This window comes from Trachypithecus francoisi, unplaced genomic scaffold, assembly GCF_009764315.1.
Source record: "Trachypithecus francoisi isolate TF-2019V2 unplaced genomic scaffold, Tfra_2.0 Lachesis_group5, whole genome shotgun sequence".
Classification (NCBI taxonomy): Eukaryota; Metazoa; Chordata; class Mammalia; order Primates; family Cercopithecidae; genus Trachypithecus; species Trachypithecus francoisi.
This window is the reverse complement of record NW_022681470.1, coordinates 87,468,142-87,492,082: the sequence shown is the minus strand read 5'-3', so window position 1 is coordinate 87,492,082 and position 23,941 is coordinate 87,468,142. Positions and strand designations below refer to the sequence as shown.

The 23,941-nt window shown below is 36.6% G+C and overlaps 1 protein-coding gene across 5 annotated transcripts in view; it reads left to right on the top strand.

Annotated features, from left to right (window-relative positions):
- ATF6 (activating transcription factor 6) overlaps positions 1-23,941 on the top strand; it is a 223,053-nt gene that overhangs the window by 21,569 nt on the left and 177,543 nt on the right. For all 5 annotated transcript variants that reach the window (XM_033199800.1, XM_033199799.1, XM_033199802.1 and 2 more), the window contains exons 5-7: positions 7,030-7,159; positions 7,700-7,903; positions 17,607-17,827. In XM_033199800.1, the coding sequence (XP_033055691.1) occupies positions 7,030-7,159; positions 7,700-7,903; positions 17,607-17,827 (555 nt within the window). The remainder of the gene's footprint in view (positions 1-7,029; positions 7,160-7,699; positions 7,904-17,606; positions 17,828-23,941) is intronic.

Below are 23,941 nucleotides of genomic sequence, written 5' to 3'. Positions count from 1 at the left end.
AAAAATTACTTCCTTTATGAAGCTTTTCTCTGATTGCTACTATTGGTAGCTCTCTGAGGTCCCACAATTTCTCCAAAGGATATAATTTTTTAAAAAAATTAATAATTTATTTTTGAAGTCAAAATTATATAATAAGATATATTCAGAAAAGCCTGGTTTCTATCCATGTCATTTCCATCCTTTTTCACACAAAAGGTAGCATACTATAGACCCTGTCCTGTACTTTGCTTTTTTAGCTTAGCAGGATAACTCTAATTTCAGAGTATATAATTTTCCTATTATGCTACATAATGTTTCATTGCATAACCTTATCATGCTTAATTCAGTGAAATCCTTATTGATGAATATTTGTGTTGTTTTTAGTCTTTTCCAGACCCAAATAACCTGTACATAAGTCTTTTCCAGACTCAAATAACCTATAGTAAATAACCAGTTACATAAGTCACTTTGTATTTTTGCCAGGATATTTTTGGGATATATTCCAAGAGGTGGGATTGCTGAAACCAGGATAAATACACTTGAATTTTGCTAGATATTGCCAAATTTCTCTCTATAGGGGTTGTAAAATGTTACATCCTCATTAGCAGTATGTAAGAGGGCCCGTTTTCCCATCATCACTCCACAATAGGTTTTATTTTATATCTCTTTTATTATAAGTATGGTTAAATATCTATTCATATGTTTTATATGTTTAAGGCCTATTTGCATTTCTGTTTAAAAAATGAACTGTCAGTTCAAATTTTTGTTCTTTTTTTTGAGACGAAGTCTCGTTCTTGTCCATCAGGCTGAAGTGCAATGGCAGATCTCGGCTCACTACAACCTCTGCCTCCTGGCTTCAAGCAATTCTCCTGCCTCAGCCTCCTGAATACCTGGGATTACAGGCGCCTGCCACCACGCCCGGCTAATTTTTGTATTTTAAGTAGAGACAGGGTTTCACCACGTTGGCTAGGCTGGTTTCGAACTCCTGACCTCCGGTGATCTGCCTGCCTCGGCCTCCCAAAGTGCTGGGATTACAGGCATGAGCCACGGTGCCCGACCATTCATTTTTTAATTGAATTGTATTGGTCTTTTTAATATTTTAGCTTTATTATATATTGGAGTTATTAGTCCTTAGTTTGTGAAATAAGCTGCAAATATTTTTTCCCCAGTTTTTCTTTTGTCTCTTTGCTTTATTTCTGGTGTTTATTTTTCCCAGGTATACTGTTTTCTATAGCCAAATTATTGATCTTTTCTTTAATTGCTTTTTTGGTCACTCAAAGGAAGGTTTTTACCACTCAGAGGTTATAAAATAATTCACTCATATTTTTATTCTTACTTTTTTTAAGTTAATTTTTTGTTTGGAACAATCTCAAATTCACAGAAGTGTTGTTAGTACATTGCAAATAACTTGTTTTTTCCTTGTGCATTTGAGAGTAAGTTACCAGTCCGATGCCCTATCACTGCAATACTTTAGTGTCTGCTTCCTACAAGCACAGATATTTCTTAGCCATAATACAAGCACAAAATCGGGAAATAAACATTGATGTGTTACTATAATCTAACCTTCAGCTCTCATTTAAATTGTGCCAATTGTTCAGAGGTGTCCTTTAGACTATCAAAAGAACCCAGTTCAGAGTCAAGCACTGCATATGGTTGTCTTGTCTTTTTAATCTTGTTCAGTATGAAACAGTTCTTCATTAATCCTTGACTTTCTTCACCTTGTCACTTTTGGGGATTAGGGGTTAGTTATTTTGAAGAGTATTTCTCGGTTGGGTTTGTCTAATGTTTCTTTAGGATCATATTCAGGTTTTATATCTGTGGTAGGAAAGTGATGTCTGTGTCCATCTCATTTACTTTTGATGATCCAATTTTGATTTTTTCTAATACTGATTATATTCACTTTGATCACTTCATAGATGTTATCTGCCAACCTATTCCATTGTGAAGTTACTTTTTCTCTCTTTGCCATACATATTTTGTGAGGAAGATACTTTAAGACTGTGTAAAAATATCCTGTTCTTCATCAAACTTTGTATTTGTTCACTTATTTGTTAATATCAATATAGATTCATCGTTTCTTATTTTATGCAACAGATTATAATCCATTACTATAATTATTTTGTTCTGATTCTTACATTGTCCTGGATTTGGTCAGTGGGGATCCCTTCACACCAGCTCTTATGTTCTTTTGACATGTCTCCTTTGGGCTCTGATGTCCTTACACCAGGCTATCTCCCACGTGGATGCCCTCATCACTCTGCTGTGACTCCTCATACCAGGCTGCCTGCCATGTCAGTGCCCTCTCTACCGTTCTTGGACCCTGACATTCCACCAGGCTGCTTCTCTGCATGAATGGTGGTCTTGCTTTGCCCCATCTAGTGGCTTAGGATAAAATTATTCAGGAAGGAATATTTTCTAAGTGACATGAATAAGTATTTATCATATTATTTTTAGTGTTTAGATCTCTGATCCATTTGAAATTACCCTTGTGTATGATATGAAATACAAATCCAATTTTATGTTTTTCCAAATGACTATCAAAAGGATTATTCTAGTACCATTTATTAAAAAGTTCATCTGATTTCAATTATATGCATGTATTTTAAATTTATGTAATGGTATTATAGTATGTATCTTTATAATATTTACTTTTAAAAATCAGCACAGCCGGGCGCGGTGGCTCAAGCCTGTAATCCCAGCACTTTGGGAGGCCGAGACGGGCGGATCACGAGGTCAGGAGATCGAGACCCTCCTGGCTAACACGGTGAAACCCCGTCTCTACTAAAAAATACAAAAAACTGGGCGGGCTAGGTGGCGGGCGCCTGTAGTCCCAGCTACTCGGGAGGCTGAGGCAGGAGAATGGTGGGAACCCTGTGGGCGGAGCTTGCAGTGAGCTGAGATCCGGCCACTGCACTCCAGCCCGGGCGATAGAGCGAGACTCCGTCTCAAAAAAAAAAAAAAAAAAAAAAAAAAATCAGCACAGTGTTTTTTAAGATCAATTCCTATTGCTCTGTGTAATCAAATCTGTTGAATCTAACTCTGTACAACATTCAAGTATGCATTCACTACATTTTTACCTACATCATAATGAATATTTTAAAAAATGTTCCCTTACGGACCCATGTGAGAAATCCTTTAGGATATATGCCTAGAATTGCTGGGTGATAGAATGTGCAGGGATTTAATTTGACAAGTGCTTCCATATTGTTCTCCAGGATCATCATAGTACTCTGTGGGCTGGCAGCAGTGCTCGAGGATCCCTGTGACTTCTCTCCTGATGCTTGGCATTGTCTGCCTTTTTAATTTTTACTCCATGGCACAATGTAGTTTTTGATTGTTTGCTTTTATTTTGTTTTACTTTGTATTTCTTTGGTTATTGTTTTCAACATTTATTTATATTCTTATGAGCTTTTTGGACTTTTTTCTTTTATACATTGTTTATTCCTGTCCTTTGCCAGTTTTTCTACTCAGTTGTTGTCTTCTTGTTTATCTGTAGGAATTCCTCATATATTTGAAATAGTAAACTCTTGTTGGATTTAGACATTCAAATTGCCTATATCTTTTCTCTATTATCTATTAACTTTGTAGTCTTTATTAAGTATAAATAGTTAATTTTGAATTACTCAGGCTTATCTTTTTTTTTCTCTTTTCCTTTATGGCTTATTTCAGAAATCCTTCCATGCTTTTAGGTCACAGAGATATTCTCCTGCATTTTCTTCTATTACCCATATGGTTTACCTTTCACATTTAGGGTTCTTAATACTCTTAGATTCCACTTTAATATGTGCTATTATGTAGGGATCCAGCATTAGGTAGGGATCTAGTTTTAATTTTTTCTATAGAAATGAATCAGTTTTCCTAACTGTATTATCTTTGTAATCATTTGTAATCACTCTGTTCAACAATATTGTATATCTCTCTGTTAACTCAAATCTTTTATACCTCTTAGTTCAGTTGTGTAGTTTTCTTCATGTGGGTCCTGCACATTCCTTAGAAAATTTCTAGGTATTTTGTAATTGTTATTGCTATTGTGAGTGAAATATTTATTTGTTTTATTTAAATCTTTTTTATTTTTAATTTTTCTGGGTACATAGTAGGCATATATATTCGTGGGGTACGTGAGATGTTTTGACCCAGGCATGCAATGTGAAATAATTAGATCATGGAAAATGGGGCATCCATTCCCTCAAGCATTTATCCTTTGTGTTATAAACAATCCAGTTACAGTCCTTTTGTTATTTTAAAATGTACAACTAAGCTCTTATTGAGTATAGTCACCCTGCTGTGCTATTAAATAATATGTCTTATTCCTTCTCCCCCCCCTTTTTTTTTTTTTTTTAATCCGTTAACAATCCCCGTCTCACTACCAGCTTCTCAGGACCCTTCCCAGCCTCTGGTAACCATCTTTCTACTCTACATTTATGATTTCAGTTGTTTTGGTTTTTTGATCCCACAAATAAGTGAGAACATGTGATGTTTGTCTTTCCGTGCCTGACTTGAAATATTTATTTTTTATTATGTTTTCTAAGTGAGTATTAATACAATATTTTCAAGGTCAAATTTTTTTGCCAGTGGATGGTTACATGTGCTTCAAGTATATAGCATATTACCTTGCTAAAAGGCACGCTGTCTCTTTTGTTTTAATGTTTTTTAAATTTCTTCTTTTAGTGTAATTATACTAGAATTACAGGAAAAGCAGGTAGCTATTTTTTATCCTGACTTTAATTGTGATGCATTCAGCATTGGCTTTGGCTGTATAATTACTCATAACTTTTTAATGTTAAGAAAGTATTCCTCGAATCCTTGTTTTCTAGGATTTTATTGAGGAATACTTGTCGAATTTTATCAAATACTTTTTAAGCATCGAAGGCCATGAAGATAATAGTCTCCTCCCGTGTTACCTTGTACTCTTTGGTTTCTTGGAAATATATTTTAATACACTCTACATTTTGCTCAGCTTACACGCTGAGTAGGTGTTAAGGATGTATGAAGATGCAATTGTCACTCTCACCAGTGAGACTGAGAGCATCTCTTTCTCCCATATCCTCTCCAGGTCATTTTAATTTTTTTGTGATTAAAGTTTAAATTTGCCTTTGGCTACCATTTGCATTTCCTTTCAGTGAAATGACTGTTCCTGCCCTTTGTCTGTTTTTTGCAAATATTTTCTTTTTTTTTTTTTTTTTTGAGACGGAGTCTCCCTCTGTCGCCCAGGCTGGAGTGCAGTGGCCAGATCTCAGCTCACTGCAAGCTCTGCCTCCCGGATTTACGCCATTCTCTCGCCTCAGCCTCCTGAGTAGCTGGGACTACAGGTGCCCGCCATCTCACCCGGCTAATTCTTTTTTTTTTTTTTTTTGTATTTTTTTGGTAGAGACGGGGTTTCACTGTGTTAGCCAGGATGGTCTCGATCTCCTGACCTCGTGATCCGCCCGTCTCGGCCTCCCAAAGTGCTGGGATTACAGGCTTGAGCCACCGCGCCCGGCCGCAAATATTTTCTATAAATATATATCTTTTAACTTTGTTTATGGTCTAGTTTTTATTGTTAAATATTTTACTTATTATTTGTTCAAATCTATTTCTTCTTCCTTTGTGGCTTCTGGGTGTTCAGACTTAAGAGGGTCTGCAACATCCTGAGAGTAAACAAGTATTCTCTTAAATTTTGTTTTTATATTCTTATAGATTGTTTTGAAGATGGTATGAAGTAGAGATTATGTCTATTGTGTGATCATACATGCCATCTTTTCTGTCTGAATTGAATTGCTACTTCTATGTTGTTTCTTTATGCTAACAAACTGAGACAGATTCACTGAATATTAAAAGACTTTGGGAAAATGCGAATGTTATCTTTATGTATCTCAGTCATTATGAATTCACCTACTAAATTAAAGAAAATAGCACTGCTGGCTGGGTGGGGTGGTTCATGCCTGTAATCCCACCACTTTGGGAGGCCGAGGCAGGTGGATCATATGAGGTCAGGAGTTCTAGAGCAGCCCAGCCAACATGGTGAAACCCCTCTCTACCAAAAATACAAAAACTTAGCAAGGCATGGTGGCACACATCTGTAGTTGTAGCTACTTGGGAGGCTAAGGCAGGAGAATTGGTTGAACTTGGGAGGCAGAGGTTGCAGTGAGCTGAGATTGCGTCACTGCACTCCAGCTTGGGCAACAGCGTGAGACTCTGTCTTAAAAAAAAGAAAATAGCACTGCTCCATTCATGCATCTTTCTTTTACATTTGGAAGAAAGGCAGTATTACAAAATAGAAAATAGAAAAGGATAAAAATAAAATTATTTTGCTTTTGATATTCTTTTTTTTTTTTTTTCTTTTTATTTTTTTTGAGGCAGAGTTTCACTCTTGTTGCCCAGGCTGGAGTGCAATGGCATGATCTCGGCTCACCGCAACCTCTGCCTCCCAGGTGCAAGCAATTCTCCTGCCTCAGCCTCCCTAGTAGCTGGGATTACAGGCATGTGCCACCATGCCCAGCTAATTTGGTATTTTTAGTAGAGACAAGGTTTTTCCATGTTGGTCAGGCTGGTCTCGAACTCCCGACCTCAGGTGATCCACCTGCCTTGGCCTCCCAAAGTGCTGGGATTACAGGCGTGAGCCACTGCGCCTGGCCTCCACTTTTGATATTCTTTTAAGACTGAATAAGAGAGATTATGGAGAAAGGATATTGACATTTTAACTGCAACCTTATACTGATACTGGATGTTTGTATGACTAGCAATCAAGTTTTATGTTTGTGTGTGTGTGTGTGTGTGTGTGTGTGTGTGTTTGTAGTTTGTAGGAAGAAATGTAGAAACAGATCAACGACTCATATCTTTAATATAACAGGATGGCATAGACTTACTCTGCATTTTGATTTTTTTCCTTTGATACAGATGGATCGTGCTGATAGTCACTTATTGCTTAATATATAGATACAGTTTCTAATATACCTTTCCCTTGAAGTTACCTTGAAGTGTTTTTCTGTTTATGTATGGGTCTCCTCCTTTACTATGCAATTTGCTGCTTAAGGAGTATACTCATTAATTTTTGTTTTTATTTTGCTACAGGAGGAGTTGGATTTGTCTTCTAGTTCTCAGATGTCTCCTCTTTCCTTATATGGCGAAAGCTCTAATAGTCCCTCTTCAGCAGAGCCACTGAAGGAAGATAAGCCTGTCACTGGTCCTAGGAACAAGACTGGTATTACTCTATCTCCTAACTTCTGTTATTTCTGTTTCAGATTGAGCTTAGGTTCCATTTCTTAGAGGAAAATGCTGGATTAAGTTTATATTTATTAGGCTGGTTTGCTGTTTTTTAATTGGTGGACCTATACTGTTTGTTGTAAGTGATTACTGTGGAGAGGAAAGGGGAGAAATAATCTTTGGTTGTCTCTGTCTTTGTAGGTGAAAGATACTTTAAAATAGACTCAGACCCCACCATCTTCAGGAGAGATTTCAAAGTTTCTGTTAAAGATAACTGAATGGAGGGCCATTCAACTATGACGTTTGTTACCTGTTAATCTCTGGGTGTTATTCCGCGATTTTAGCTCTTCTCCTTTACCAGTTAGTGTGTCCCATTCCCAAAACTGCAGCTTGGCTAGAAAAGAAGGTAACAGTTGAAGTACTTTTCTTCAGTTCATTCAGGTATATATATTGTAGCAAGGCGTGTGATAGAATCTGTTTTTTAGGGCTTGCTTAATTGCTTTCACATTGACTTGTGGTTTGTCTGTTTTTTCTCCAGAAAATGGACTGACTCCAAAGAAAAAAATTCAGGTGAATTCAAAACCTTCAATTCAGCCCAAGCCTTTATTGCTTCCAGCAGCACCCAAGACTCAAACAAACTCCAGTGTTCCAGCAAAAACCATCATTATTCAGACAGTACCAACACTTATGCCATTGGCAAAGCAGCAACCAATTATCAGTTTACAACCTGCACCCACTAAAGGTACCTGAGCAGAATTTAAGGCTGTGTATGTTTATTTGGAGGGCAGTAAGGGTTGTGTCATATGATTTGTTTTAATTCAGGTTATAATTTCTGAGCACCTGCTGTTTGTCAGGAATGTCTTTGGTTATGAGGACATTGCAGAGATGACTAATGTATGGTTCCTGTCATAACAAGGGATATAGCTCTCCAGACCAGTTACATCCGATGGTTATTTTGAAAATCTGGGACACTTTCTTGGTGCCATTTTATTCTGGTGGATTAAATACAGAAACACAAATTTTTAGCTAGTTGAATGCAGAGTTCAGGTCAGCCAGATTTTTGTGGCTGTGAACTTTTTTGGTTTTAAGGAGTATTAAAAATAATAGGGTCCATTTCAGGTGTGTGATAGCAATAGAATCAAGCCCTTAATCTCTGAGGAGGCTGCATGGTTTAGTAAACAGTATATTGACCTGGTCACTATGAACAGATCTGAACTCTGTTTTCAACTAGCTAAAATTTGTGTGTTTCATATTTTATCCACCAGATGGCCTCATATACTTGTGATTCTACAAGAGGTTTAGGTCATAATTGAAAGAAGTTCAAGTCTGAGGATTTGGTACTATTCAGATATGGGAGTCATTTGCGTATGGAGATCTCTTAGGTAGGTTAGTCATCGTTGTACTCATACTGATGTCTGTGTACATTGAGTTCAAGAAAACTTGTGCAATGTTCTTTTCTCTGGATTTAGTTTGTTGGCACCAGATGTGACTAGGCGATAATGGGGTATGGGTTGTAAATAAATACCAATGTTACATTTGCTTTTATGACTGTATCTCATCTCCAATTGTAAATAGTTAGCTCGTTTTTCGGAGCATAGTTTTAATGAGGGTAAATTTGATAAATTTAATTTCCAGATACTCTTTTAGCTTTGTTCTATTACATGGTCATAGACAATATGACATTGATAAAAAGAAGACCTAGATGAGAGAATGGATGGATCAGTGAAAATTCATCAATCAGTCCCACCAAAAATAAACAGACAAACAAACAAAAACTAGTTTGAAATTCCTGCCCTCTCAGTACAAAGTCAAAGCTGCTGCTTTTTCCATATGAAAAATAGCAATCCTATAGAATAGGTATTCTTGTGATTTATAAGTGTGTATTAAGGGTTTATGAACTCCTTGAAATAAAATGCAGTATTAAATGTATGTTCATATTTGGGTTATTCTAGGGATAGTCTTCAAAACTTTCTTTAGGATCTCATAAGGATCTGTGCTTTCCCAAAGGCTAAGAATTTAAACTAATGAAGAACCTCATTATAGTTCCCATAAGCTATTAAAATACATCTGTACAGAAAGTCTGACATTAATATGACTAGTGTATAAAGCAGGGGTATTCCTAAGAATTTGCCCTTAGCAGATCATTGACTATGTTTGAGTGATGGAAGAACTTACCTATAGTAAGAAGACAAACTGTTCTTTTCTGAGCCGTTTATCAGTTCCAGAAACCTGAATTACACGTTATTTGAAACTTCAATACTTTCCTGTGATCTGAAGACTATACTTAATTTTTGTGAGCATGTGCTAATATGAGGAACTGCACCTTGTCTGTTTTTTTTTCTTTTTTTTGAGACGGAGTCTCTCTCTGTTGCCAGGCTGGAGTGCAGTGGTGTGATCTCGGCTCACTGCAACTTCTGCCTCCTGGGTTCAAGTGATTCTCCTGCCTCAGCCTCCAGAGTAGCTGGGACTACAGGCACGTGCCACCATGCCCAGCTAATTTTTATATTTTTAGTAGAGATGGGGTTTCACCATGTTGGCCAGGATGATCTTGATCTCTTGATCTCATGATTGCCTGCCTCGGCCTCCCAAAGTGCTGGGATTACAGGTGTGAGCCACCGTGCCTGGCGCCTTGTCTGTTTTTATAGTACAATCTAAATAGATGGTATTATTGTAAGAACATACAGATTTAAGGTATGTTTTTCATTCATTTGAGAGTGGAGAGGGAGGAAGAAGGGAAGTATAGGCAAGGCATTATGCAGTTAATCATGTTAATAGTAGTAGTAAGTATTTTACTGTTGAAAAAGAAGAGATAATTTCCACAGGTTTAAGACTCAGATTCCCTAGCTTGGAATATAAAACTCTTCACAATTTGGCCCTAGTTTAGTTTTTAGTTTTTTTTTTTTTTTTTTTTTTTTAATAGAGGGTCTCACTATATTGCTCAGTCTGGTCTCAAACTCCTGGGCTCAAGGGATCTACCCACCTCGATCTCCCAAAGCTCTGGAGTTAAGGCATGAGCCACCATGCCTGGCCTTCTAGTTTAGTTTTTGAACTTTATAATATTACTCTTTTCTATAAATCCCTTCTTCTAGCTCAACTAATCTGGCATTGTCCTTTGAATTCACTTGTTTTTCCTAGTTTTTTGGCTCACCATTTTCTACCAACCAACAACAACTTATGCCTACTTCTACTTCTCAGTCCTCCATGTCCTTTAAGACTGTTTTGAGTAGTGTAGATGAGAGATAATGAAAACCTGGAATATCAGTAGAAGTGAAGAACCAGGGTGAAGAGTAGAGATGTTAAAAGTGTAGAATCATAGAGATTGGTAATTGGATCATGTAGGAGGAGGCTGAAGGATAGAGAGGAAGGTATCTAGGATGACTTCCATTTTTCTATCTTGGGGCTTTTTGGGTAGATGATGGTGAAAATTATTGAAATGGGAGACAGAGGTAAAATACGTTGCCCAGATCACTCTGCTATTAAGAAGCAGAGCCAGAACTTGAGCCCAGGTGGTCTGGCTTGGAGTCTATGTAAATAATCACTATACTGTATTGCCTTAAAAAAAAAAAAATAACAGATGTATTCCTTGCTCTCAAGAATTCTACACTTTAATTGGGGAATTAAATTCACACAAACAGTTAAATAACAGTCACTGTGATAACTAATACATTAATAACTCATGCAGTGCCCATATGGAAGCTATTATTATATAGAAAAGGAGATTAATAATAATAGTAATAATTGCATTTAAGTTCTTACTATGTGCCAGACACTCTTCTAAGTGCTTAAGTGCATTATCTTATTTAATCCTTATGTCAACTCTATGGTGATGGGTTCTGATATCTCCATTTTATAGATGAGAACACTAAGCACAGATTATTTGCCTAAAGTCACACAGCTATGTTATTTCAGACAAAGTAGGCATTCAATAAATGTTTGATACATAGTTTAAAATCTTTGAAGAAAGTTTGAAAGAAAGAACTATCAAAATCAGTGAGTTACACATAGTCAAAAAAAATATGGCATTGAATCCAGCCATGTTCCATTAAGGAGGTTGTGCATGTAATGCCAGAGAGGATTTTGAGCATGCTTTAATGGATAAACAGCCTTTGGAATGTCCTTTTTAACTGTTTCCACACTAGGAACAGTAGTAACTATGTTCAGCTGCTATTTAAGGCCCCAAACAATTCTTTGCATTATAGTTTGTGGCCTGGTCAGCATTTACCAAGTCACCATGAGAGTTTTTTGTTCTTTCACTTGAACATATTGTCATGGAAATTTGGTTGTTTCCCCTCATTCTGTGTTGAACCCAAGCATGCCTAGAATATTTAGGGTATCCCTGATTTAGTTGCTGGGTAATTTGAGGATAGTTGGGTACTTTGGGATGAAAAGGCTTGATGTACTATATGGGAAAAAAAGGAGGCAGCAGTGACTTGGTAGGACTCAAGCCATATTTGGTACACACGTCTTGCCTTTGGTACACAGACATCTCCTTCTTTGTGTGATGCTCAGCACTCTCAGCAAGGAGACAGTGATAATTACACAATTGGCAATACAGATTTGGATTTTTTTCTTAATTAGTTTAAGAAATACTACAAAGCCCTCTGTACAAGTTATCTGCCAGGGCTTTACTTCTGTAACTGTAGCTAGAAATAGGATTCTTTCTTATAAGTTACCTAATTCATTATGTTTACACCTCTTCTGTTCTTTAAAATAGTCCCAAATTTCCCTGAACAGTGTTTAATTTTTTGGGGGGGGGGTCTTTTAATCATAATTTTTAAACTCAGAGGATGTAGAACATGGCTTCCTGTAATACTCTTCTCAAAGTATTGGTTTAAGTCAGTGGTTCTCAATCTGTGTATTGTGGACCCTGGGGTGTGGGTGATGGGTGTAGTAGCCTTATGGCATTTTGCAAAGCATCTGTAAATCCATACTTGAAGCAAGCATTTTCTGTAGACCAAATAAATAATTTGTTTCATGTATCTTTGTATAGCTCTTCAAATTTGTATAGCTATACTTCTGACTGATAAACTCCAAGTTCATTTTAAATCTTCACTAAATTCTTAGCAGCCTTTTTCCATCATGTATTTTCTCAATCCACAGAAACTAAAAGGACAACCTTGATGATTTTGGGTGACCATGATATTATTTTATATTAAAAGAGAGCTCTTATATTCAGGAGCCTTTGGGGAGAGACTATGGGTTTTCTAGGTATAGAATTATATCATCTGTGTGAGAGGTAGTTTGACTTCCTCTCTTCATGTTTGGATGCCTTTTATTTCTTTCTTTTGCCTGATTGCTCTGGCTGTGACTTGAGCACTTGGGAATTCTTGTTTTTTTTTTTGTCTCTACAATATGATGAATATGTATTTTCATAGTGCCAGATTGACTGTAATTTCTTATTGTTATTAAAACCTAACACTTGGTCATATACTATTTACTTTATGTGTTACTAATTTTTATTTGCATATTTGGTGTAAGCATATTTATGTCTGCTTATGAGTGATTTCTCCATTTTATATGTTTTTACTTCATAAAAGAATGGAGTCTACCTCAAAACAAATTAGGCATCAAAGGAACATACCTCAAAATAATAAGAACCATCTATAGCAAGTCCACAACCAGCATCATAATGAATGTACGAGAGCTGGAAGCGCATTCCCTTTGAGAACCAGAACAAGACAACGATGCCCCTCTCACCGCTCATATTCAACATAGTGCTGGAAGTTGTAGCCATAGCAGTCAGGCAAGAGAAAGAAATAAAAGGCATCCAAATAGGAAGAGAGGAAATCAAACCATCTCTCTTCACAGATGATACGATTCTATACCTAGAAAACCCATAGTCTCTGCCCAAGTCTCCTAGATCTGATAAACAACTTCAGCAAAGTTTTAGGATACAAAATCAATGTGCAAAAGTCAGCAGCATTTCTATACCCCAGTAACGTTCAAGCTGAGAGCCAAATCAAGAATGCAATTTCATTCACGATAGCCAAAAAAAGAAGATAAAATACCTGGGAATACAGCAAGCTGGATAGGTGAAAGATCTCTACAATGAAGGTTACAAAGCACTGCTGAAAGAAATCAGAGATGACACAAACAAATGGAAAAACATTCCATGCTCATGGATAGGAAGAATCGATAGTGATAAAATGGCCATACTGCTCAAAGCAATTTACAGATTTAATGCTATTCCTATCAAACTGTCAATAACATTTTTTACACAATTAGAAAAAACTATTCTAAAGTTCACATGGAACTCAAAAAGAGCCTAAATAGCCAAAGCAGTCCTAAGCAAAAAGAACAAAGCCAGAGGCATCACACTACCTGATTTCAAACTGTACTACAAGGCTACAGTAACCAAAACAGCATGATACTGGTACAAAAACAGACACATAGACCGATGGATTAGGTTAGAGAACCCAGAAGTAAAGCTGCACCCCTGCAACCATCTGGTCTTTAACAAAAACAGACTGGGGGAAAGGATGCCCTATTCAATAAATGGTGATAAGATAACTGGCTAGCCATATGCAGAAGATTGAAAGTGGATCCTTTCCTTTAAGTGTATACAAAACCCAACTCAAGATGGATGAAAGACTTAAATGTACATGCCCAAATTATAAAAACCCTAGAAGAAAATCTAGGAAATACGGTTCTCGACATAGGCCCCGTCAAAGATTTCATGATGAAGACTCCAAAAGCAATTGCAACAAAAACAAAAATCGACAAATGGCATCTAATTAAACTAAAGAGGTTGGGCATGGTGGTTCACACCTGCAATCCGAGCACTTTGGGAGGCTGAAGGGTGGATCGCTTGAGATCAGGAGTTCAAGACCAGCCTGGCCAATATGGTGAAACCTCATGTCTACTAAAAATACATAAATTAGCCAGGCATGGTAGTGCATGCTTGTAATCCTAGTTACTTGGGAGGCTGAGGCAGGAGAATTGCTTGAACTCAGGAGGCCGCAGGTGCAGTGAGCTGAGATTGTGCCACTGCACTCCAGCCTGGGCGACAGAGCTCAAAAATAAATAAATAAAAATCAACTAAAGAACTTCTGCACAGCAAAAGAGACTATCAACAGAGTAATAGGACAGCCTACAGAATGGGAGAGAATATTTGCAAACAGTGTATCCAACAAAGGTCTAATCTCCAGAATCTACAAGAAACTTAAATTAACAAGCAAAAAACAACCACATTAAAAAGTGGGCAAAGGACATGAACAGATACTTGACAAAAGAAGACATAGACATGGCCAACAAGCATATGAAAAAATGCTCAACATCACAATCATTAGAGAAATGCCAATCAAAACCACACTGAGATACCATCTCACATCAGTCAGAATGGCTACTATCAAAAAGTTGAAAAATATTTGATGCTGGTGAGATTGCAGAGAAAAGTGAATGCATATACATTGCTGGTGGGAATGTAAATTGGTTCATCCACTGAATGCAGTTTGTAGATTTGTCAGATAACTTAAAGCAGAACTACCATTTGACCCAGCAGTCCCATTACTGGGTATATACCCCCCAGGGAATATAAAGACACATGCACACATATGTTCATCACAGAACTGTTTGCAATGGTAAAGACATGGAATCAACCTAGATGCCCCTCAGTGGTGAACTGGATAAGGAAAATGTACATATACACCATTCAATAATACACAGCCATAAAAAAGAATGAAATCATGGTTTTTGCACCAACGTGGATGGAGCTGGAGGCCATTGTCCTAAGATAATTAACGCAGGAACAGAAAACCAAATGCCACGTGCTCTCTCTTATAAGTGGGAGCTATACATTGAGTACACATAGACATAAAAAGGGAACAATAGACAACAGGGGCTACTTTTGAGGGTGGAGGATACAAGGAGGGTGAGGATCAAAAAATTGCCTGTTGGGTTCTGTGCTCATTACCTGAGTTATGAAATAATCTGAGTGCCAAACACCTGTGACATGCAATTTATCCATGTAACAAATCTGCATGTGTACCCCCTGAACCTAAAATAAAAGTTGGGGGAAAGAAAAACTGAGTCCAAGGGAAAATGAGAAGGTAAAAATGTTTAGTGATCATTTATGCCCAAGTATTAATACATTTTTTCTACTCCAAATCCGTGAAATTATTTTTAGATCTTATCTGGGATAAAATGCTGCTTATTGAATTCTGCTACTTTCAGTGTGTTTTTTGAGGCCATCTGAAATAAGGGCTTTGCTTTTATAAGTTATCTTTTTTAGCTAAGACAGATGTTCTTGACAAACAGGTGTTCTGAAGCTTTATTTTGATTTTTAGTTTTCCCCGATCCTTTGAAATACTGAGCTGAGTTTTACATGTGTCAACCTGTTTGAAAGCATAATGCTTTTTTGTTCTCTTAAATTATAAATTTACATGGGATTTTAGTTGCCAGTTATTTTAGTACCTTCATTTTGTTAGATAGGCTCAAGCAGCTGTGGATGTTAGGCAAGGCTTTCAACACCTTATAAAAATCTGCCAGATCTGAAAGGAAGCACTTAGCAGGCAAGTAAAATTTTTAATAGATTAGTGTTATGAGTTGTATAAGTCTTTAGGTTAATGGTACAGGTTTAGTACCCCTTAAATGAAATGCTTGCAACCGGAAGTGTTTCAGATTTTGGGTACTTTTGGATTTTAGAATATTTGCATATATATAATGAGATATCTTGGGGACAGAACCCAAGTCTAACATGAAATTCATTTATGTTTCATGTATATCTTATACACATAGCCTGAAGGTAATTTTATATAATATTTTAAATAAGTTTGTGTATGAGACAAAGTTGGCATACATTGAACCATCAGAAAGCACAGTTGTCACTATCTCATGTGGACAATCTGTAGTTGTTTGGCACCACCATCATTCCTGGCTCTACTGACAAGCAATCATTTTCTTACACTTATTCACAAATTCACACGTAAGAACTTAACAAAAATTATGACATACCATTAATACAGTGGAAAAATAATGTCTACAGGGCAACTAGACAGGACAGTAGAATCACTAGAATAGAAGTGTCAGCTACTACACAACAGCAACAACAAAAAATGGCAGCTTTCAGTCTCTGCCTTTGATGCTATGTTTTCATTAAAAGCCTACTGTACCCTCTATTTTATGTCTTCAGGTGAGAAGAAACATCAGAAGCAGTTGAGGGACTGGAAGTGGGTCCTCTAGGGATGAGGAGGCATTCTGTTGGATGACTTCTAGAAATGTTTTCTATGGAGTCATCTGCCTCATTAACAAGTTTTTGTCTTAGAAGTCTCTTTTTGATTTTATAAACTGACATGATTTCTTTTTCTGTTGTGACTGTATGCTGCTTTAGTCCTTCACTAGGCCCATCACACATTTTTACCATGCCATCTATAGGCACTTTTTCTGCTGAGTTAACAACACCATCTTCATTGTCATTTTTACAGATTGAGTATCCCTTATCCAAAATACTTGGGACCAGAAATGTGGAGTTTTCCACTTGTGGAGTTGTGTCAGCACTCAAAAAGTTTTGGATTTTGGAGCATTTTGGATTTTGGGTTTTTGGATTAAGGATGTTCAACCTCTACTAATTCTTCTCAAATTAGCATAAATTTAAAATAATGATACATCCGAAGACTCAGAAAAGAATTGAAGGCCATTTTGGGGGGAACAGGGAAAGGGCTGGTATCATCTACAGACTATTTTGAATCATAGATTTATGTTTACCGTGATTGTTAGCTAAGATTTAATCTCAAATGGTTTTAAGTTTTTCGTTATTTGTAGTCCTTTTTTTTTTTTTTGTCCTTTTTAGGGATCTGCCTGCCTCAGCCTCCCAAGTAGCTAAGACTGGAGCTACATAGCACCATACTTGGCTAATTTTTACTTTTTTTTTTTTTTGTAGAGACAGGATATCACTATGTTGCCTTGCGTGGTCTCAAACTCCTGGCCTCCCAAAGCACTGGGATTACAGGTGTGAGCCACAGTGCCTGGCCTGTAGCTCCTTCTTCTTCTAATACTGAATTACTATTACTACGTTTATGTTCAGATATTTTTGGTATTGTGTGCATTTGTAAATTCTATTAATTTAGAATACATGACTCTCCATGTTCAGTGTAAAAGATTTGTTATTTATAATAAGACAAATCCTTTTAGCACTAACAAATTTCAGAGGTTAATTCTTAGAAATCCAGGGATTACAGCAAATTTGATAGCTATTTAGTTGATAAAGATAAATAAGAAAGTATATTGTTAATGATAGCTCAAAGAGATGAATTTAGTTGGTCCCATTAAAAACATAACAAAGTCACCATAAGTGTGTGCTGCTATTGATCCAATGTTTTAATTGATGGTGTCAAATCCCTTGGTGTTGATCTTACCCATTACGTCTGCAGAAGAGACCTAATTATAAGCTGCTTCCTCTCCCACAACAGTTGTGTACCCTCTGATTCCTTTTCTTTTTTCTAATGCAGGTCAGACGGTTTTGCTGTCTCAGCCTACTGTGGTACAACTTCAAGCACCTGGAGTTCTGCCCTCTGCTCAGCCAGTCCTTGCTGTTGCTGGGGGAGTCACACAGCTACCTAATCACGTGGTGAATGTGGTTCCAGCCCCTTCGGCGAATAGCCCAGTGAATGGAAAACTTTCTGTGACTAAACCTGTCCTACAAAGTACCATGAGAAATGTGGGTTCAGATGTAAGTTTTGAAACTTAGTGCTTCGCTTAATGCCCGATTTAAAAACCAACAAAAAACACCTTTTGCTTTTGTTGCCTTTTTTTTTTTTTTTTGAGTGTCTTTTACTGCATCAAATAAAAGAGTGTGCTGAATTGCACATCTAGTCTTTGGAGGAAAATTAGGGTAAGGCTTACTACCTTAGAATCTAAGTGAAAAGGTTTTTGAAAGTCTGAAGTGGTTTGATGAAAAGCGAAGTATGCATACCTCCCTCTTCTTTACTTCTTCTTTAGAACCAACCCTCTTATTACTCTTTTCAAGCCCTTACACCCTCAACCCAATCATCCATTAATATTTTACAGATTCAAAGTTTCCTGTTTGAAATGTTTTAGCAACTCTTCAGATAAGAGTCTATAGACTACTTTTTAGGCAGGTTTTATATTTAGCTTTCTTCCTTGCCCTTTTGAAGGGTTTTCACCACTTCATAATGATGACTTGCTACTCCTAGGAATTCTGTCTCTTAGTGATTATTTGGTACTTTCCCATTTTTGCAAACCTTTAACTTTTCTAGCATGTTGTAGGGATTTCTTATGATTTATAAATCACATGATTTCCTAAGACCTGTCACTCTCTAAAGCCAGTGACCACACTTGCGAACTAATTCTTGCTTTCTTTCAAAATGATTGGAAATAACTCATGTTATGTATTAAACAGTAATTGAACATCTTGGTCCTAAAATTTAATGAATGTTATATAGTGAAACAGTGGATTCTCTAAAGTTATGATTGGGAAAGCAAAGTGTGTATGTTTTCTTCAAAATAAAAATAGATACTACTAGTTGTTAATATTACTACTTCATCCTTTCTTTAGGTAGATTGCATTTGAAAAGTAATTTTAAAATCCTGTTGGTTATGCAAGGTTGTTTATCAAGACTACTGTCTGATCTGTCTACCAGAATTTATTAACCGGCATGTCAGTGACCCATTTAATTATAAAATTGCTCCACAGTTGCATGAACAGTAATCTCAGCCAGCAATATTGTAAAAATTCATAACAAAGGAATATTGTCTAGTGAAAGTAGAACATCCAATTTCTAGAATAAGAGTCTTGTATAGGTATTGAAAACAATGCATGTCAAGACATGGAATAGGAAAATTAGTGTTGCTATGAGACTAGAGATCGTGGACAGTACAGGATTAGGCTTGACTGTTATGTTGGTTTGTTTTGAGGACTAGAAGAGGTAAGCACAATGCTTATGGTGTAATAGGCTCTAATATATAGTGTGTGTTTCAGTTGAAGATGAAACAGTATGTTGCTGGGATGGGAAGGTGGTGAGCACAGGATAGAGGCAACTGGATTGGCAAAATGTTGATAATCATGGAAGCTGGGTGTTTATTTTTCTATCCTTTTGGTGCATGGAAAAATTTCTACAATATGTAAAAAAAAAAATGACAATAACAAAAATCCAAAAGCTTTCTGTGATATTTTCAATTAAAAAGTTGTGTGACCAATAAGAAAAGAGTATGGTTTTCATGGGAGACCAACCAGGTTAAGAATGATGAAAAAGGATTTTTTAAAATAATCCTTTGAAATTTGTTTTTAATGCTCTTTAAATTATGAACTTGAATGTTTCTTATATAATACCAAATGAAACTTGCAACATTAAATATCCAAAGTTGCCTTTATGTAATATGTTAGTACATTTAAAATATTTTTATGAAATATTTTAGACATGAAAAAAGATAAAGACTAATAGAACTTTAAAAATACATAGGTCAACAGTATATCACTGTTGTTAAAAAATATTAACAATATTAATTTAAGTCATCCCAAACATGGAAAAGTCCAGAAAAGCATAGCTAGGATGGGGAGAATATCTAGAAACCATGGCATAGGTAGAGGAGTGGGTTAAGGGTTGGAATGATTCAGTAAACTGAAGAAGAGAGGATGGAAAGTAGACCTGGGAGCCATCTTCCAGGAAAGGAAGGTTGTTATGTGGAAAATAGAATTGTTCGGCTTGTTTCAGAAGAGTTATCTGAACAGGCAGGAAAGATATAGAAAGGTTTCTTCTAAACATAAGGTTTTTGGATACAGTCATTGTATTTAAAAACCAGAAGAGCACCCCCCCCGCCTTTTTTTTCCCCCCACTTTTAGGCTTACTGTCTGAATAAAGAGCATCTTAATGTTGGCAATCATCACTGTATGCCATTGACCCAGTTTATACTCTCTAAACATAGTCCAATTAATTATATGTTGATCTATTACCCAGACATCCTTTATTAGTTCTCTGGTGTGAAAGACCGTGTCTGTTCAGCTTTTGTACTCTTAAGGGGGCTCTGTAAATTTAAAGTATTTTTAATGAAATATTTTAGACATGAAAAAAGATAAAGATTAATTAGAACTTTAAAAATATATAGGTCAACACTATATCACTGTTAAAAATATGAGAAAATATAGAACCAATAAATACTGCTAGAAACAAAAGCTAATACTTATTGGTTCTCTGTTTTCCTATCTCACACATCCCCCGGTTCTTCCGTGTTGAGACTTTGTCAGCAAAGTCTCAATGTATGAATGTAAAATGTATGAGTGTCTACATTTATTGTATGAATGTGCATTTAGATTATGTTAATTTTTTTAACAGTAATAAACCATTGACCTGTGTATTTTTAAAGTTCTAATTAGTCTTTATCTTTTTTTGTGTCTAAAATATTCCATTAAAAATACTTTAAATTTACAGAGCCCCCTTAAGAGTACAAAAGCCGAACAGACACAGTCTTTTCAAAATTTAGAATTGACAGGATTATAAAAGAAAGATTCAAGTACTTTATGTTTAATGCAAAGAGACCTAAGGACAACTAGAATAATTTTCTAGTCAACCTGCATTGAGGTTTTTGTGCTTATTTTTACTTGGCCAGCACATTGAGACATGAGCCAAGCCTTTCAATATGAGTTTTTTTTTTGGTAGAAATTTTGACTGAATGTTTATTTCAAGTAAAGAAGCATTAGTCTATCCTAGCAGCAGGCCAACCCACTCAGGAACCCAAAGTAAATCTGTTCCAGAAGGTGTCGCAGAGCAGAACTTTGATCAGCTTGTATAGTCTTCTGCATTAGTAACTTTGTTGACCTCAGTATTACACGTGTCTGTTAAAACACTAGTCCTATTAAATTAGGATAAATTTGAATTAGTATAAATTCCTAATTTAAAATGGTCAAAAAGAAAATGTTTTTATCATATACTTTTTGTGCTTTTAAACCAAAAGTATGGTGAAAAAATTATAAATCACCAAGAAAAAAAATCATATCAGTTTTTTGTGGCTTTGTAATGCTGACATGGCTTCTTTTTCTACCTTTTTTAGTTCTTTTGTTTGGCCGATTTCACTCTCTAGAGGCCTGCTACTGCCATAAGTAGCGTTTTTAGCATACCATATTCTGCAAACTGCATTAAATGCCACATTTTCTGTTATGAAACAGTTTGCCTGGTTCAAATTATAATCTTGCTCTTCCTGCCTTTTGCTGGCAAATCTGTTTTGTTTAACTCTTGGAGACCTCACCTAAGTTTTCAAGAAATATGGTTTGTTTTTGACTGTGATCCTGATGGAGAAAATGAACATGATCTCTCATTTCAGTGTAGAAGTTCTCTGTGCAGTTTCTTAATAAATGGCAATCTTGGAACTACAAAGTTGACTTTATAGGAGAGCATGCTTGTCTTTCTTTAAAGGACTATTTAATGTTGCCACACGTCAAACCAAGGGCTTAACAACAAGCAGTCTGTTTAAATCTGCATTGCACTCACTACTTCCACCTACCCATCATAATCCCATAAAGTTTATGAAACATTACTGCCCTGGTTTTAAGGTAATAGGAATTGCATTGTTTTAGTTATTGGCACAAAAGACCAGAAAAAAAAGTGGTAAAATTCTACATCTTCCACAGTGGGCCACATTGGAGCAGATACTCTTAGTGGAAATCACCAAGTGGGAATAATGGAAAGAAGAGTTTCCAGAACTAATACAGAACTAGAAATAACCTCAGATGTGAGGTTGATGAAGGGATACAAACTACTGTTAGGAGCCTCCTTCCTTCCGGCTCAGTCACCCCCCTGAATATCTTCCAAACTCTTCATCACCTTTCACCCTGTTTCTAAATCCTATAGTTAGGAAACTTGATCCCCTCCTGACTACCTTTTAGGAGTCCCTGCCTTGGGTTCCTAGAACCATCACGAGAAGGTAGGTGCTGAGGGGAATCCTTTCCTACTGGTTTGCAGGTATTAGAAGTGGTGTGAAGGGGATTCTCCTGTCATACCAAATTAGAACTTTGTATTTCCTTTCTCTAGAATTGGTGTACAGTTAATTTAGGGATTTCAGGTATTTTTAGTATTGTTCTATGGGAGTGATGTGATATGGGCCTAGATGGGTGCCCTGCACACAGTGTTCCTCTCTTGCAGTGGAGGAACGTGAGCTTGGAGAATCTATCATGCTTATAGCAAGCAGAAAGCAAGCCTCCTCATTGTCCAGTGGGAGATTTTATCTCATCCTTCAGGGTTGCTTGTTGGTAACTGAACCTTGAGAATGGCCTGAGAAAAGAGTGGTCCGGGCCTTGCATTCTTTGCATACCCAATAAGACGTGTAGGAGCAAAACTCATAAGAGACTCCCTGGAGGTGTGTTTCTCAAGAAAATATGTCTATAATAATCTATTTGCAATGCATAGCAACTCAGAAAAACAGAGAGTGCCTATGTTCTATTTCAGGAAAAAAGCAAAACTTCAATAGGCATTTAAGTTGCTGGTTTTATCTGTAACACCCAAGAATAGGACTCTGGTTAGGTCAAAATGTGAGCTGAATCTCCTTAAATTATGTGGCTAGCTTAGATATCAGAAGATAAATAATGAATAGGCACTTTTTAATAACTTCTAACAACCAAGAAGTTGAGATCATGATATTTCTTTAGGCTGCAAAGTAGAGGAATCTATCAGAACAAATCCAATAGGAAGGATTTTGAGAGCTGGAGTTATCCAGAGTTTAGTAAAAAAAAAATTACTTCTGTGCTGACTGCATTATGGCTTTGCTGCTACCAGGAACTCTGGAAATAAAAGAAAATATGCTTTGTTAAAATATTTGCAGTATCTCTTTAAATGTAGGTTTGGAGCTTCTAAACATTTATCTTGAATAAAGATTTTGGTAGTTCATTTCATTTGAGGCTATAGTAGTTTTGGAAGGGGAAGTGAGCAGGGTTTTTTTTGTTTATTTTCCCTTCCTGATGCATTGCATTAGGATAAATTTATGTTATGGCAACCTTAGCATTCTTTATTCTGTACTTTTTGTACTTTTTAGTTTGGCTTTTTTTTTTTTTTTTTTTGAGACAAAGTCTCGCTCTATTGCCCAGGCTGGAGTACAATGGCGCGCTCTTGGCTTACTGCAACCTCCGCCTCCCAGGTTCAAGCGATTCTCCTGCCTCAGCCTCCTGAGTAGCTGGGACTACAGCTGTGCGCCACCTTGCCCAGCTAATTTTTGTATTTTTAGTAGAGACGGGGTTTCACCAGGTTGGCCAAGCTGTTCTCGAAACCCTGGCCTCAAGTGATCCACCTGCCTCAGCCTCGCAAAGTGCTGGGATTACAGGCATGAGCCACTGTGCCCAGCAGTTTGGCATCTTTGTAAGAATAATAAATAATTATTTTTAAGGATTCTAATTTTTATCTTAATAAATAATAAAATACTTCTCTCTCCTTTCTCTAATTTCCATTCTCCACTACACTTGATCTTAGCCAAAAGGCTGAGAAGCAATCTCTAATTTCCATTCTCAAAACCTTGTGGGGACTCATTCTAGGGAGACAGTCCTTTTATGCCCCAGAGGCTTTCTTGCAAATCAGTTTTCCTGTCTGGTAGTCATTCTTACTAGTTTTGTGTGCATTCTTCCGGAGACAGTTCTTTAATATATAAGTACTTATAGTTTTATTTATTGACCTATTTTATAGAAAAGGTACTAAACTGTACATGTCATCCTGCAGCTTGCTTTTCTCACTTATACCTTAGAGATCTTTTCATATCAGTGCATAAAAAGTTTCCTTCTTGTTCTTTTTTTTTTTTTAAAAGACTGTCTGTTGCTCTGTTGCAGTGGTGTGCAGTGGCACGATCGTAG